Source organism: Leiobunum rupestre, chromosome 3 (genome assembly GCF_980474605.1).
Source record: "Leiobunum rupestre chromosome 3, qqLeiRupe1.1.hap1, whole genome shotgun sequence".
NCBI classification, from domain to species: Eukaryota; Metazoa; Arthropoda; class Arachnida; order Opiliones; family Sclerosomatidae; genus Leiobunum; species Leiobunum rupestre.
Window position 1 is genome coordinate 69,976,443 of NC_143386.1, and position 18,964 is coordinate 69,995,406.

The window sequence follows — 18,964 nt, forward strand, 5'->3', positions numbered from 1 at the left end:
GGAATAATACTGCTGGAATTACAATTACGATTTCGGTTGCCATGGTTACGCGGGACCTGTTCTGATAAGACTGTACGAAATTCGTCTTTATAATTAGGCGGTAGCGCCATCTATATTTTGTAAAGTTACATGGCTAAAAATAAATAATTATTAGCTAACTTACCGTAACTTGAGTTAAAAATGATCGTGTTGACAGAATAAAATTATTATAAACTACTTCAAAGGTTTGTTTGTTACGAGTAATCATACATTTCAATTTCGCATCAGATTCGCGAAAAAAATCAATTGCAATATAGTTTCCACCACTAAAGACAGATGCCGCCACGGTAGAAAGATAAAGTTGATAAAGTCTCCTTATTGAACGAAATTGGCCCCGCGTCAGCCAGATTTAGTTTTACCTCTATTTATTCCCAACTCAATGGCTCAGCCGAAGCGATCTGAAACGCTGGGACGCAGAGTTTATGTGTGAACGGGGCTTTTGTTGCGTACTGCAGGAATCTGTGACCTAACGATAGCGTTATAAGGATGGGTCCCTTTATTTACATTCCCCCTCGCCGAGCGAAAATAGACTACAGTTTGTTTCCCACTCAATTCGCTCACCAATCTCCTGAAGCGGTTTTCCACTCAACTCTTTCTCTGTTAGCAGTTTCCCACTCACGAGTGTTATCCTCCTTTTTTCGTTTCGTAAGATTCACTCACTCATTTATCTCCTCCAATTTTTTTATATTATAAAATCACTCATTCGCTTTTGTTCATAAAAATTAACTAAGTATGATCAGCTCCCTCCCCTACGATTAACGGTTTATTGCATACAACTCATCTGGCGCTCCTCTCACGACAGTGAAAAACTGTGAGCAGCTCCTCTCAAAATACTCATTTCGCTCCATCGTGAGATGAGAGCGCCCATGTATGAAAATGGATAGAAAATTCTGCGAGGCCGGATTTGTTAGAGCATTCAAAACAAATCTCGCTTTCTGTGCTATTCATTTTGAGAAGCATTGTTTTATGAATTTAAATAAGAGGTTAGTTTTATATGAACTTTCCAATAAAAATATTAAAATAAAAAACTTTTAAAGGGACAGTTTAGTGAGCACTGCTGCACCTACCATATTCCCTAAACTACCTTATATTGCTCATTTCACGGTAATTATAGCCAAGGCTAAAGAGTTATTTTGGTCTAATTTAATTAAGTTATAAAATTGTTCATGGCCCCCAAAACACTGGCATTACAATTTTCAAAAACACTGACGAACACTGTTTCCAGTGTTGGTATTTTTAGATACATTTTGCACCAATAGTTTGTCATTGTATTGTAAAAAATCTCAAATTATTCTTAAAATATAAATTCTTGTTGCTCATATTAAAATCTCAAAATTAATTGTCAAATCTCAAAATTAATTGTCAAATCTCAAAATCAATTGTCAAATCTCACAATTAATTGTCAAACATCAAAATACATAGTCAACTCTTAAAACCTGAAAATGCATTATCAAATCTTTAAATCTCAGAATCCATAGTTAAATCCCCAAATCTCAAATTTCAAAAATTCAGTCAAATCGCAGAATGCAAAAATCCACTTTAGCTGATTATTATTATTATTTTTATTATCACCAAATCTAAAAATCTCGAAATGCCTTCTTGAATATTAAAATATCAATCGCCAATTTTGAAATCTCGAAATGCCTTCTTAAATATTAAAATATCAATCGCCAATTTTGAAATCTCGAAATGCCTTCTTGAATATTAAAATATCAATCGCCAATTTTGAAATCTCGAAATGCCTTCTTAAATATTAAAATATCAATCGCCAATTTTGAAATCTCGAAATGCCTTCTTAAATATTAAAATATCAATCGCCAATTTTGAAATCTCGAAATGCCTTCTTGAATATTAAAATATCAATCGCCAATTTTGAAATCTCGAAATGCCTTCTTAAATATTAAAATATCAATCGCCAATTTTGAAATCTCGAAATGCCTTCTTGTATATTAAAATATCAATCGCCAATTTTGAAATCTCGAAATGCCTTCTTGAATATTAAAATATCAATCGCCAATTTTGAAATCTCGAAATGCCTTCTTGAATATTAAAATATCAATCGCCAATTTTGAAATCTCGAAATGCCTTCTTAAATATTAAAATATCAATCGCCAATTTTGAAATCTCGAAATGCCTTCTTGAATATTAAAATATCAATCGCCAATTTTGAAATCTCGAAATGCCTTCTTAAATATTAAAATATCAATCGCCAATTTTGAAATCTCGAAATGCCTTCTTAAATATTAAAATATCAATCGCCAATTTTGAAATCTCGAAATGCCTTCTTGAATATTAAAATATCAATCGCCAATTTTGAAATCTCGAAATGCCTTCTTGAATATTAAAATATCAATCGCCAATTTTGAAATCTCGAAATGCCTTCTTGAATATTAAAATATCAATCGCCAATTTTGAAATCTCGAAATGCCTTCTTGAATATTAAAATATCAATCGCCAATTTTGAAATCTCGAAATGCCTTCTTGAATATTAAAATATCAATCGCCAATTTTGAAATCTCGAAATGCCTTCTTAAATATTAAAATATCAATCGCCAATTTTGAAATCTCGAAATGCCTTCTTGAATATTAAAATATCAATCGCCAATTTTGAAATCTCGAAATGCCTTCTTGAATATTAAAATATCAATCGCCAATTTTGAAATCTCGAAATGCCTTCTTAAATATTAAAATATCAATCGCCAATTTTGAAATCTCGAAATGCCTTCTTAAATATTAAAATATCAATCGCCAATTTTGAAATCTCGAAATGCCTTCTTAAATATTAAAATATCAATCGCCAATTTTGAAATCTCGAAATGCCTTCTTGAATATTAAAATATCAATCGCCAATTTTGAAATCTCGAAATGCCTTCTTAAATATTAAAATATCAATCGCCAATTTTGAAATCTCGAAATGCCTTCTTGAATATTAAAATATCAATCGCCAATTTTGAAATCTCGAAATGCCTTCTTAAATATTAAAATATCAATCGCCAATTTTGAAATCTCGAAATGCCTTCTTGAATATTAAAATATCAATCGCCAATTTTGAAATCTCGAAATGCCTTCTTAAATATTAAAATATCAATCGCCAATTTTGAAATCTCGAAATGCCTTCTTAAATATTAAAATATCAATCGCCAATTTTGAAATCTCGAAATGCCTTCTTAAATATTAAAATATCAATCGCCAATTTTGAAATCTCGAAATGCCTTCTTAAATATTAAAATATCAATCGCCAATTTTGAAATCTCGAAATGCCTTCTTAAATATTAAAATATCAATCGCCAATTTTGAAATCTCGAAATGCCTTCTTAAATATTAAAATATCAATCGCAAATTTTGAAATCTCGAAATGCCTTCTTAAATATTAAAATATCAATCGCCAATTTTGAGATCTCGAAATGCCTTCTTAAATATTAAAATATCAATCGCCAATTTTGAAATCTCGAAATGCCTTCTTAAATATTAAAATATCAATCGCCAATTTTGAAATCTCGAAATGCCTTCTTAAATATTAAAATATCAATCGCCAATTTTGAAATCTCGAAATGCCTTCTTAAATATTAAAATATCAATCGCCAATTTTGAAATCTCGAAATGCCTTCTTAAATATTAAAATATCAATCGCCAATTTTGAAATCTCGAAATGCCTTCTTAAATATTAAAATATCAATCGCAAATTTTGAAATCTCGAAATGCCTTCTTAAATATTAAAATATCAATCGCCAATTTTGAAATCTCGAAATGCCTTCTTAAATATTAAAATATCAATCGCCAATTTTGAAATCTCGAAATGCCTTCTTAAATATTAAAATATCAATCGCCAATTTTGAAATCTCGAAATGCCTTCTTAAATATTAAAATATCAATCGCCAATTTTGAAATCTCGAAATGCCTTCTTAAATATTAAAATATCAATCGCCAATTTTGAAATCTCGAAATGCCTTCTTAAATATTAAAATATCAATCGCCAATTTTGAAATCTCGAAATGCCTTCTTAAATATTAAAATATCAATCGCCAATTTTGAAATCTCGAAATGCCTTCTTAAATATTAAAATATCAATCGCCAATTTTGAAATCTCGAAATGCCTTCTTAAATATTAAAATATCAATCGCCAATTTTGAAATCTCGAAATGCCTTCTTAAATATTAAAATATCAATCGCCAATTTTGAAATCTCGAAATGCCTTCTTGAATATTAAAATATCAATCGCCAATTTTGAAATCTCGAAATGCCTTCTTAAATATTAAAATATCAATCGCCAATTTTGAAATCTCGAAATGCCTTCTTGAATATTAAAATATCAATCGCCAATTTTGAAATCTCGAAATGCCTTCTTGAATATTAAAATATCAATCACCAATTTTAAAATATCGAAATGCCTTCTTAAATATTAAAATATCAATCACCAATTTTAAAATCTCGAAATGCCTTCTTAAATATTAAAATATCAATCGCCAATTTTAAAATCTCGAAATGCCTTAAATATTAAAATATCAATCACCAATTTTAAAATCTCAAAATCCCGTATCAAATTTTAAAATCTCAAAATCCCGTATCAAATATTAAAATCTCAATTGCCCGGTCGATTTAAATGATTTAAATATTTACGATATTAAATATCCGTTTGGTGTGTTAAACTATAAATTACACGGGCTAAACTTCTATCAAATTGATTATCCGCAATCTCTCCGGGCTATAATTAAACGGGCGTCGTAACTTGATAATAGATGGCGTTGATGGCAAAGGATTCTCCCTGTCGCCCGTCGAACCTTCCTCTTAATCGAGCCGTTCTAAGCGCAATTTCCAATCAGACCCCCCCCCCACGCGCGAATTAGTTACCAAAGAACCATTACTGAAAACAGGAGTGCCTTACGCGTTCGCCGCAACTGCTGCACGTCCATGAGAAGCCTAGACGTACGCGATACGCGTACACGTTACGAAAGTGCGCTGTGTCTAGATAAATTTCACGTAGTCTGAGTATTAATGAACTCGATACCAAATATACGGAGATTTCTGGTGACGTGAACATGGATATAATGGAAGCCTACTCTTCACCACTTCCCCCCATCGCGCCGTGGCCGCCATCTCGCGGCAAATGTATCGTGAATGTCACCAAAGGCTTTCGCTGTAGCCTTCAAATGGAGATGTATTATAGTAACAGATCCTCCCAGCGGGGAAAGTCCCCGAGCTAAGACGTACCAGAAGTTCATGATATTACTCTTAAGACAGAAGTGCCCATCTCCCTATACGGATAATGTAAAAACTATATGACTTTCTTGAACTCTTAAGACTAAAATATGACTTATGATAAGTACGTGACTTGACTAAAATATGGCTTATAATATGTACGTGACTTGACTTAAATATCTAAAATATGGCTTATAATAAGTACGTGACTTGACTAAAATATCTAAAATATGGCTTATAATAAGTACGTGACTTGACTAAAATATCTAAAATATGGCTTATAATAAGTACGTGGCTTGACTAAAATATGGCTTATAATAAGTACGTGACTTGACTAAAATATGGCTTATAATAAGTACCTGACTTGACTAAAATATGGCTTATAATAAGTACGTGACTTGACTAAAATATGGCTTGTAATAAGTACGTGACTTGACTAAAATATGGCTTATAATAAGTACGTGACTTGACTAAAATATGGCTTATAATAAGTACGTGACTTGACTAAAATATGGCTTATAATAAGTACGTGACGTGACTAAAATATGGCTTATAATAAGTACGTGACTTGACTAAAATATGGCTTATAATAAGTACGTGACTTGACTAAAATATGGCTTATAATAAGTACGTGACGTGACTAAAATATGGCTTATAATAAGTACGTGACTTGACTAAAATATGGCTTATAATAAGTACGTGACTTGACTAAAATATGGCTTATAATAAGTACGTGACTTGACTAAAATATGGCTTATAATAAGTACGTGACTTGACTAAAATATGGCTTATAATAATTACGTGACTTGACTAAAATATGGCTTATAATAAGTACGTGACTTGACTTGAATATCTAAAATATGGCTTATAATAAGTACGTGACTTGACTAAAATATGGCTTATAATAAGTACGTGACTTGACTAAAATATGGCTTATAATAAGTACGTGACTTGACTAAAATATGGCTTATGATAAGTACGTGACTTGACTAAAATATGGCTTATAATAAGTACGTGACTTGACTAAAATATGGCTTATGATAAGTACGTGACTTGACTAAAATATGGCTTATGATAAGTACGTGACTTGACTAAAATATGGCTTATAATAAGTACGTGACTTGACTAAAATATGGCTTATAATAAGTACGTGACTTGACTAAAATATGGCTTATAATAAGTACGTGACTTGACTAAAATATGGCTTATGATAAGTACGTGACTTGACTTGAATATCTAAAATATGGCTTATAATAAGTACGTGACTTGACTAAAATATGGCTTATAATAAGTACGTGACTTGACTAAAATATCTAAAATATGGCTTATAATAAGTACGTGACTTGACTAAAATATCTAAAATATGGCTTATAATAAGTACGTGACTTGACTAAAATATGGCTTATGATAAGTACGTGACTTGACTAAAATATGGCTTATAATAAGTACGTGACTTGACTAAAATATCTAAAATATGGCTTATAATAAGTACGTGACTTGACTAAAATATCTAAAATATGGCTTATAATAAGTACGTGACTTGACTAAAATATGGCTTATAATAAGTACGTGACTTGACTAAAATATGGCTTATAATAAGTACGTGACTTGACTAAAATATGGCTTATAATAAGTACGTGACTTGACTTAAATATCTAAAATATGGCTTATAATAAGTACGTGACTTGACTAAAATATCTAAAATATGGCTTATAATAAGTACGTGACTTGACTAAAATATCTAAAATATGGCTTATAATAAGTACGTGGCTTGACTAAAATATGGCTTATAATAAGTACGTGACTTGACTAAAATATGGCTTATAATAAGTACCTGACTTGACTAAAATATGGCTTATAATAAGTACGTGACTTGACTAAAATATGGCTTGTAATAAGTCCGTGACTTGACTAAAATATGGCTTATAATAAGTACGTGACTTGACTAAAATATGGCTTATAATAAGTACGTGACTTGACTAAAATATGGCTTATAATAAGTGCGTGACTTGACTAAAATATGGCTTATAATAAGTACGTGACTTGACTAAAATATGGCTTATAATAAGTACGTGACTTGACTAAAATATGGCTTATAATAAGTACGTGACTTGACTAAAATATGGCTTATAATAAGTACGTGACTTGACTAAAATATGGCTTATAATAAGTACGTGACTTGACTAAAATATGGCTTATAATAAGTACGTGACTTGACTTGAATATCTAAAATATGGCTTATAATAAGTACGTGACTTGACTAAAATATGGCTTATAATAAGTACGTGACTTGACTAAAATATGGCTTATAATAAGTACGTGACTTGACTAAAATATGGCTTATGATAAGTACGTGACTTGACTAAAATATGGCTTATAATAAGTACGTGACTTGACTAAAATATGGCTTATGATAAGTACGTGACTTGACTAAAATATGGCTTATGATAAGTACGTGACTTGACTAAAATATGGCTTATAATAAGTACGTGACTTGACTAAAATATGGCTTATAATAAGTACGTGACTTGACTAAAATATGGCTCATAATAAGTACGTGACTTGACTAAAATATGGCTTATAATAAGTACGTGACTTGACTTGAATATCTAAAATATGGCTTATAATAAGTACGTGACTTGACTAAAATATGGCTCATAATAAGTACGTGACTTGACTAAAATATCTAAAATATGGCTTATAATAAGTACGTGACTTGACTAAAATATCTAAAATATGGCTTATAATAAGTACGTGACTTGACTAAAATATGGATTATGATAAGTACGTGACTTGACTAAAATATGGCTTATAATAAGTACGTGACTTGACTAAAATATCTAAAATATGGCTTATAATAAGTACGTGACTTGACTAAAATATCTAAAATATGGCTTATAATAAGTACGTGACTTGACTAAAATATGGCTTATAATAAGTACGTGACTTGACTAAAATATGGCTTATAATAAGTACGTGACTTGACTAAAATATGGCTTATAATAAGTACGTGACTTGACTTAAATATCTAAAATATGGCTTATAATAAGTACGTGTCTTGACTAAAATATGGCTTATAATAAGTACGTGACTTGACTAAAATATGGCTTATAATAAGTCCGTGACTTGACTAAAATATGGCTTATAATAAGTACGTGACTTGACTAAAATATGGCTTATAATAAGTACGTGACTTGACTAAAATATGGCTTATAATAAGTACGTGACTTGACTAAAATATGGCTTATAATAAGTACGTGACTTGACTAAAATATGGCTTATAATAAGTACGTGACTTGACTTGAATATCTAAAATATGGCTTATAATAAGTACGTGACTTGACTAAAATATGGCTTATAATAAGTACGTGACTTGACTAAAATATGGCTTATAATAAGTACGTGACTTGACTAAAATATGGCTTATGATAAGTACGTGACTTGACTAAAATATGGCTTATGATAAGTACGTGACTTGACTAAAATATGGCTTATAATAAGTACGTGACTTGACTAAAATATGGCTCATAATAAGTACGTGACTTGACTAAAATATGGCTTATAATAAGTACGTGACTTGACTTGAATATCTAAAATATGGCTTATAATAAGTACGTGACTTGACTAAAATATGGCTCATAATAAGTACGTGACTTGACTAAAATATCTAAAATATGGCTTATAATAAGTACGTGACTTGACTAAAATATCTAAAATATGGCTTATAATAAGTACGTGACTTGACTAAAATATGGATTATGATAAGTACGTGACTTGACTAAAATATGGCTTATAATAAGTACGTGACTTGACTAAAATATCTAAAATATGGCTTATAATAAGTACGTGACTTGACTAAAATATCTAAAATATGGCTTATAATAAGTACGTGACTTGACTAAAATATGGCTTATAATAAGTACGTGACTTGACTAAAATATGGCTTATAATAAGTACGTGACTTGACTAAAATATGGCTTATAATAAGTACGTGACTTGACTTAAATATCTAAAATATGGCTTATAATAAGTACGTGTCTTGACTAAAATATGGCTTATAATAAGTACGTGACTTGACTAAAATATGGCTTATAATAAGTACGTGACTTGACTAAAATATGGCTTATAATAAGTACGTGACTTGACTAAAATATGGCTTATAATAAGTACGTGACTTGACTAAAATATGGCTTATGATAAGTACGTGACTTGACTAAAATATGGCTTATAATAAGTACGTGACTTGACTAAAATATCTAAAATATGGCTTATAATAAGTACGTGACTTGACTAAAATATCTAAAATATGGCTTATAATAAGTACGTGACTTGACTAAAATATCTAAAATATGGCTTATAATAAGTACGTGACTTGACTAAAATATGGCTTATAATAAGTACGTGGCTTGACTAAAATATGGCTTATAATAAGTACGTGACTTGACTTAAATATCTAAAATATGGCTTATAATAAGTACGTGTCTTGACTAAAATATGGCTTATAATAAGTACGTGTCTTGACTAAAATATGGCTTATACTAAGTACGTGTCTTGACTAAAATATGGCTAATAACAAGTACGTGACTTGACTAAAATATGGCTTATAATAAGTACGTGACTTGACTAAAATATGGCTTATAATAAGTACGTGACTTGACTTGAATATCTAAAATATGGCTTATAATAAGTACGTGACTTGACTAAAATATGGCTCATAATAAGTACGTGACTTGACTAAAATATCTAAAATATGGCTTATAATAAGTACGTGACTTGACTAAAATATCTAAAATATGGCTTATAATAAGTACGTGACTTGACTAAAATATGGCTTATAATAAGTACGTGACTTGACTAAAATATGGCTTATAATAAGTACGTGACTTGACTAAAATATGGCTTATAATAAGTACGTGACTTGACTAAAATATGGCTTATAATAAGTACGTGACTTGACTTGAATATCTAAAATATGGCTTATAATAAGTACGTGACTTGACTAAAATATGGCTCATAATAAGTACGTGACTTGACTAAAATATCTAAAATATGGCTTATAATAAGTACGTGACTTGACTAAAATATCTAAAATATGGCTTATAATAAGTACGTGACTTGACTAAAATATGGCTTATAATAAGTACGTGACTTGACTAAAATATGGCTTATAATAAGTACGTGACTTGACTAAAATATGGCTTATAATAAGTACGTGACTTGACTTAAATATCTAAAATATGGCTTATAATAAGTACGTGTCTTGACTAAAATATGGCTTATAATAAGTACGTGACTTGACTAAAATATGGCTTATAATAAGTACGTGACTTGACTAAAATATGGCTTATAATAAGTACGTGACTTGACTAAAATATGGCTTATGATAAGTACGTGACTTGACTAAAATATGGCTATCCAATAAGAAGCATAATTTTTACATTTCACATAGTGAGGCGGTAAAATTTGAGGCGTGATGTGGTTTTATGCCTCCGCGGTTCGAGTGGGAAATTCACTGCCAAGTTCATGTGAGGGAACATGTATCATTTTTATGTCTTGGAGGGTTACTTCTCAGGCAAGATTATATTATACACTTCTGGTCTTGAAAGAATCTCTGGGATTTGATGGAAGGACGGGGCTGGGAGGGTGGCAGTTGGATTTTGTGTCTCCATCCCTTGAAATCGATACGAGGGGGGGTCGTCTTAAGAGATAATGACGCGACGGACAAGACATGGTTTAGTCCTTAATTCGTCGGGGGAAGCGCAAATTTAGGCGCGGGGGTAGTAGGGGGGGATAGGGCTTAGAGGACAACTACACGGTGAGCGAATATTCGCTTAATTGGAAAATGGAAAATTTTTCAATAGACGTAGCTCATTTTCGGTCGCCATCGAGCGTTTGGCGCGTCGTCGCACATTTGACGCTTATTTTAATTAATTAAAATTTATTTCGAGATTTTAGACTTGATTTCGAGATTTAACTATTTGCGTCGAGACTTTACTATTTACGTCGAGACTTTACTATTTACGTCGAGACTTTACTATTTACGTCGAGACTTTACTATTTACGTCGATACTTTACTATTTACGTCGAGACTTTACTATTTACGTCGATACTTTACTATTTACGTCGACACTTTACTATTTACGTCGATACTTTACTATTTACGTCGATACTTTACTATTTATGACGAGACTTTACTATTTATGTCGAGACTTTACTATTTTTTCTAGACGTTACTATTTTTGTTGAGACGTTACTATTTTGGTCGAGATTTTAATATTTTGATTTAAAATTGATCTTAAAAATATAAAGTTTTAAAATTGATTTCGAGAGCTTAAACTGATTATTCAAGATTTCAATTTAAAATATATCTTTAGAATTGTAAATGCATTTTGAGAATTTAAGATTTAAGTTTTATTTTAAGGTTATTGTTTTATTTTTAGAATTTAGAGTTCGGCTTAACTTTGAAATTAGTGATCATTTAAACCAATTCTTCTGAGAATTTCAAATAAACCAATTATAGCTCAGAATATTCGTAGAACTTCAAAGGCTGTGAGAATTATGTCAATCTCACCTTGTCAAAATCGCAGATGATTTCGTTGAGGAGGCGGAGGCATTCCAGGCCTTGTTTGTTCACGTCCGTTTCGTCGTAGAATTCCTTGTAGTTCGGAATGGAAGCGAACATCACCGCGACGCTCGTGTAACTCTCGTGATACAGCTCCTATTTTGCAACAAAATTAGATCTATTAGAGTTTCAGTTTATTATGTAAACGTTAAATCAAGTTCGTATTCAGGTGAGCAGATAATGTTTGGTTATCATCCTGTTCGTGTTGTGGTTCCCCGAAAAAACTACGCCCCTCAACTGAAAACCACGCCCCCCTTCCTTGGAAACCACGCCCATTCTCCTTTAATCGTGGAACCACGCCCCTTAAATCAGCCCATTCGCCCAAAACCACGCCCTTACACCCAAAACTACGCCCCTCTAGGCCAAAACCACGCCCCTCTTCCTTTAATCGTGTAATATTTACTCCTTTCACTCGATAAAGGGGGAAGACACTGCGGTATCATACCTGACTCTGTCTCCGTGTAAGTTGAATCACGCCCCTTTATCCACCCCTTCACCGAAAACCACGCCCATTTGCCTTCCATCGTGTAATCTTCCCCCTTTACAGAGTGCGGTATCATACCTGACTGTCTCGGTGTAAGTGACATTCGCCCAAAACCACGCCCCTATGGATTAAAACCACGCCCCTCTAGGCTAAAACCACGCCCCTCTACGTTTAAAATACGCACCTCCTCCTTTAATCGTGTAACCTTTTCTCCTTTCACTGGATAAAGGGGGCAGACAATGCGGTATCATACCTGGTTCTCTCTGTCCGTGTAGGAGAACGATATCGTCCTAGTATCATGGAAACAGAGGCTATATAGTTGCACCTTCACATTCTCGGTTCACCTCATTACATTCTGGGCAGTATGTCAAGTGTATCGCGGTGTTATTAGTTATAACTGACTTTCTAATTAGCATTTTGGATCATTCTTGTTGGCTTGCATTTCCTTTCTGACTTCTACAACAGGAAGGTTAGCCATTCAGTAATGAAGTGTAGGCCTAGTTTTATACTCTAAAGGTTTTAGGGCGGGTAGGTTTAATACTTTTAATATTTACAGAAAATTCTACGTCATCTAAATCATCTTTAAGATCAAAATGTAGTAGTTTTTAAAATTATCCGGTGTAGTAATTGAAATTATATTAACTGATCTTCTCATTAAGATCAAAGTGTAGTAATTGAAATTATATTAACTGATCTTCTCATTAAGATCAAAGTGTAGTAATTGAAATGATATTAACTGATCTTCTCATTAAGATCAAAGTGTAGTAATTGAAATGATATTAACTGATCTTCTCATTAAAATCAAAGTGTAGTTTTGGTTTAGGTGTTACGGTTTCTTTTTTTATTAGGTAATTCTGTCAAGACCAAAATGTAGTAATTAAATGAAAGTATTCTACCGGCTAAGATCAAAGTGTAGTATTTGTTGTTCTTTTATTACTTCTCATTCATATTAGGTTAAAGTTTTGTATGGCCAATATTAACGTGAAGTATTCGTTTTGATATTAATTCTTTCGGCTAGTGTAGTAACTCAAACTATTGGGTTTTTTGGGTAAGATATGTAGAATAAGCTTTGAAAAAAAAATTTTTATCGAATCATTGCGTTAGGATCAGAAGTGTAGTATTCGATTTGAAACTACTATATTAAGATCCGAATGTAGTATCATTATATTTTTAATTTATTTAAAGCTGAATTTGTAGTATCAGAGTATGTTAAAACAATATATTTCGAACCGTTTTTGAGTAAAATTTCGACCTAAATTACTGAAACTGATCAAAACGAATTTTTATTATTCATTTAGCAATTTTGTTAATCTTAAGCATGGCGGACTGACTAAATTCTTACTTTTTGAGTATTTAAATCAATCTTTGTGGGAAAACTTTGTCGGATTCCTGCAAGCTGGTTTATTTTAGTTTGTGAAATGGGTTTTAAAGGTATATTTTCCATTAAGGTCGTTAATTTTCCGTAATTAAATATTTATAATAGGCACTTTTAGTCATCATTTTCGATACCATAAATTGTACATATTTTTGTTCTACATACTTAAATTTAAATATTACGGAATTTATATTATGTTTTATCGAGTTCCATGTGATGGAACACTGTTTCAAATGATCGAAACAACTTATTTCCGAAATTAATTTGATCAAACCTCAAATTTATAAGAAACTACTCAATCTGATATTTTAAGCTAGAATGTGAGGTAGGACTAATGATAATTATTTTAGACAGTACTACATATAAATATACATTTCAAAATTATAATACAAATCGGCCCACAAGAAACGCTTTGAATTCGAAAAAACGTATAAAATATAACCTAACCTATCCTAAAAACGCACTTTTATTTCGTAAAAAGTACCGCGGCGTACATAAAATGTAACCAAAAGATTATTTTAGTATAGTCCAAACGAATATTCCCTTAACCGGAATATTCATTAGTTTAGCTACACGTATTTCCTCCTTAAACAGTATTTTATTTTAACCACTATTCGATAAACCGAAAATTCTATCAAATGCAACTACTGCTGAATGAACCAGGCCTTCAAACAAACAGCATTCGATCGAAACTGTTTTTTTCGCTCGAACGTACCTTAACCTTATATTTATTATATTATGAATAATATATTATTATATCATATTTTTTTATTATCTTTCTTCGTGGCGGAAATATTGGACAGCTTAATCCAGCTCTCGAAAACGTGAAAAAGGAACTTGTAGGAGTCTACGCGTCTTCGACGGGTGGTTTAAAGCAAGTGTCGGCTCGACGTCAAGTAGCTCTTTTTTCAACAGATGTCGCTATCGCCGTAATCAAAACAAGTTAGTTAAGCTAAATTTTTACCCAAACGCGGGTACTTATAGGTACCCCTCGCAATGATTGGATCGTTTGTAAATTGTCCAATAACATAAATTACAGTCATTTTAAACAATATTTTTTACATGGGATGTTTAGTTTAGGTTAAAGCCCACTAAATAGAGTATAAGTTGTCTAACTATAATACTCTACAAAGGCTCTCTGACGACGATATCATTTGGCTATTTTGAATTTAACTTCATTTGCCATTAATAGATGGCACCACGCTCTCCGGAATCGGATAGATGCATGGCAATCTCTATTAACAGGGGCCTTTTCATAATACAGGTGGCAATGATAGAGCCGACTGTTGCTCTTGTCTATTTAAGGGTATTTAAGTTTTAGTGGTGAAAGCTGGAAACCACTCCTTCCGCGTTGAGTTTGCAAGTTATTTCTCCACTATTTAGAGTGGTTTCCCCCGAGATCTTCGGTCTCCCCTTACATAAAACTTGTTGAGGTTAACGGTAATAGTTAGTGAAGGGAGCTGTCAGCTCGCGTGGCTTGAAGAGCTTCTTGCCACCACCCCCCTACGCGTTGTAACCAGAGCACCTGAATTAATGACATTAAAAGTCGCTAGATGACTTGGGTCTAAGTCGGTGTCTTATGTGTTAGCCTAGCTGATTATAAAATTATTACAATATTACAAGTGTTAAATATTTTTCGATCCTATATCGCTTTGAGCCCTACTTATGGGTTGTTACGTAACTTATGATATAGGTGGTCTAGCTCATTAGAAAATTATTATAATATTACAAATGGTAACTAGTAAATAGTAAATAATATACTATAGAGACAGATACTTCATGGTTTAAAATAAACTTTTATTAAAAAAGAATATTGGGGGAAGCTTTTCGAGCCCACTCGCTCCTTTTCAACCCAGATAGAATTGGCGAAAAATCCAAATTTCTATCTGGGTTGAAAAGGAGCGAGTGGGCTCGAAAAGCTTCCCCCAATATTCTTTTTTAATAAAAGTTTATTTTAAACCATGAAGTATCTCTCTCTATAGTATATTATTTACTATTTACTAGTTTAAATTAACCATGGTTAAATTTTGCGTTTATGATTACAAATGGTAGTTATTTTTTGATCATATATCGCTTAGTGTCCTACTTATGGGTTGTTACGTAACTTATGATATAGGTGTCCTAGTTGATTATAAAATTATTATAATATTACAAGTGGTAACTATTTTTCGATCCTATATCGCTTAGAGTCCTACTTATGGGTTGTTACGTAACTCATGATATAGGTAGCCTCGTATCATCGTGTATTTATATTAGAGAAGGTGCTTTGACATTCTACTTGTAAATCACATTAATCACGGCTGAAGGTCCATCCAGAAGGGCTTAATCCATCGAGTTCGCCTTTTCGGCCTTTGACAGGCGCTGACCATTGGCCGCGCTAAGCTAATAGATCCCCCGTTGGATGAATGAATGATTAAGGGCGATTGAGCAGCCTCTCTGACGAAAATAATCTTTCCCTGGACACACACACGCTCCTACTCTTTCGCGGATGGCCGACTACGGTCAAGAAGCGAACCTTCTCCCTCCACTATGTCCGCCCACTCACACAAGCCAGGCCTGGATCTTTTGTTTATGTATAATGTTACACTCTCGACGAGTTCGCACTGACCGATATTAGGCGGACTATTTTTTGTTAGAACTCTGTCGTACAACTTGTCGATGCCATACTTCCCCTACAGTATTTATCGTGGCGCCATCTACAACAGTTTTTTCAAAGCGGATCTCTATTATTTTTTATATTTATTTTTAGAGTAGATGGGACGATACAGTCCGCAAACCGCTATGCGATTAATCAGGGGTGAGATATGTGTTACGGCCACTTGGGGACAGGGGTGGGACACCCGTGGCGGAAGTATTACAACCACCCGTCCCCAAACAGCCATCCACCAATTCTGCCTCCCAGACGCGAGGGATTACAGGAGGACGCCACTACTCCCGGCGTCTCTATTATTTACGTGTTTATAGAAACGGGATAATATGAAATTATTTACAAGCATAACTCTAATCTGATAAATTCTGGCGCCATCTACCACAGTAAATCAAATTGTATTTACGTTTTCATATCACCGACAGAAAATAAAATACGTAGTGGACATTTCTCTCTTATGAGTGTAGATGGCGCCCTTTCAAAATTTATTACAGCGCCATCTACAACAGTCTTTTGTTAGTAAAAACTTTTTACATTTTTATAGAAACGGTAGAAATCGAAACGACATATTACGTCTCTTTTCTGATAGTAGATGACGCCACTTTCAGTAGTTATTGTGGCGCCATCTAACTCAGTTTGATTCAAAAAGCCATATTATTTCGGGTTCGTAAGAAATGGGAGTAAAGGAAGCATTTATCTTTTCTGATAGTAGATGGCGCGTTTGTCTGGTTTTGTATAAGCTTGAAACATGTACTTTCGCAAGCTGCCACTGATTTTTCTAAAAACGTTTGATGGGAAACTAGCTCCCGTTGGAATATGCATCGAACCATGAAATTAAAGGGATTACAACCTCAAAACTGTTAATCGCGGACGACCCTCGCAATTTGAGGGACTGCTTCCTCACCAAACCACTAACTGAGACTATAATTAATACAGGGACGTTTCGGTGTCACAGAATGTTTCAGCAAGCGCAAAACCTTCTTCTCAGTATCCCTCTATCGGGGAAAAAATGCGTAACAGCGACTGGGCAAGTGCGAAGATACCACGAGGAGCAGCCGTGTTAAAAATCTGTTTTAAACTCCGATATTTTGAAAATGGCCGCTCCTTGTGATTCCTTCACGCATGCGCAGAGAGTTACGCATTTTTAGTCGTAAGAGGGATGGGAAGAATTGTTTTTGCGTATTAGGAGAGCCGAAACATACCTGTATTGATAAGTCAAGCCATTTAGCAGTGCCGTAGAAGGGAGCGGATATTATTTGAAACATTTAGAGAGACGGAATCAACAGAGCAGTAGTGCCAAATAGTTACTAAATGTCTAACTCGACCTTCAATATGTCGATCTTTCAAATTGGAAATTTGGGCATACCCGTTCCAAAGATAATTTAAACTCGTTCCCTAGATTCGAATACTGAGAGCTTTCCCATTGACGGTTTTGTTACGAAGCGTTTACCCTTTTCCGGCACGTGACCTCAGAAAAATCGGGCTCCATCGGTTGTGGCACGGCCAACTTCGATCACGCGATATAGCGCGGCACCGCGTGATTGAAGTTGGCCGTGGTTGCGGTAAGGCGCAAACCATGGAGCGAATGTTTTCTGAGTTCCAGCGGGAAGTGGGTAAACGCTATCGGCAACGCGCGAGAGAGTGATTTCGAATCTAGGGTACGAGTTTAAATTATCTTTGCCCGTTCTAAAAGGTACACTTTGTCAAAAATGTTGTCTCGCGCGAATAGACGCGCCAATAAAAACCATTCAGCGATTTCCTAAGAAGTATTAATACATAGAAAATGGATGTGCTAGCTACTCTTTATATGATCCTTGTAAAGGCTGGTTTTCAAGAAGCAAAAAGGTGGTGAAACCGTATAAAACGCGAAAATCTTCCGTTAAGCCTAACGAATATTTTTCGCGTCGACGAGTAAAATTTCCCTTAGGCCTAACGAATATTTTTTCGCGTTGACGAGTAAAATTTCCCTTAGGCCTAACGAATATTTTTTTGCGTCGAGGAATTTAATTTCCCTTAGGCCTAACAGATTTTTCCATCGACGCGAAAAAATTGTTTTAGGCCTAACCAAGATTTTTTGCGTCAATGTGACCATTTAGAAAAATTCAATCCAGCAATAAGGAAATATTGCGTTTATAAATTGAGGAAGCGCCTATTTTCTAACGTCTGCTATTGTCAAATTGGAGCAAAATGTGTAAAATTTAAATACGCGTAAAGCTTTACGCTACTGGCTGTCAAACACGAATAAGCTACCTATCTAGTTTTCGACGACAACCAAAAGAGGGCGTAGCGATAGCCAGTAGTGCGAACACGGCTAGGAAATGTTTTTCGCGACGTGGTCTTGTTTCAGAGCGTACCTGCGTGAGGGCGTTGTTGAGAAGGAACCTCTCAGCGACGTGCGCCGGCAAGATGTTCTCCAGGAGGATTTTGTTGATGCTGCCCATCGTCTCCAGCTCGTCTCGCTCCACTTGCACTTTGGTCCGCCATAAGAAGTCCGCCCGAGACGTCGATTCGATCTAACAGCCGGGAATAGAAAGAGGGACTTAGCTACTGAATCTTAATCTATGGTATTAGGCCCGAGGATTAAGTGAAGATTGAGGGACG

At 33.7% G+C, this 18,964-nt stretch overlaps 1 protein-coding gene across 5 annotated transcripts in view; it reads right to left on the reverse strand.

The window, feature by feature from the left end:
* The window catches only part of Ac76E (adenylate cyclase type 2 Ac76E), a 266,968-nt gene that overhangs the window by 46,724 nt on the left and 201,280 nt on the right, over positions 1 to 18,964 (reverse strand). For all 5 annotated transcript variants that reach the window (XM_090169106.1, XM_090169108.1, XM_090169107.1 and 2 more), the window contains 2 exons: positions 18,718 to 18,876; positions 11,807 to 11,953 (listed from right to left, as the gene is read on the reverse strand). In XM_090169106.1, coding sequence (XP_090025232.1) covers positions 11,807 to 11,953; positions 18,718 to 18,876 — 306 coding nt within the window. The remainder of the gene's footprint in view (positions 1 to 11,806; positions 11,954 to 18,717; positions 18,877 to 18,964) is intronic.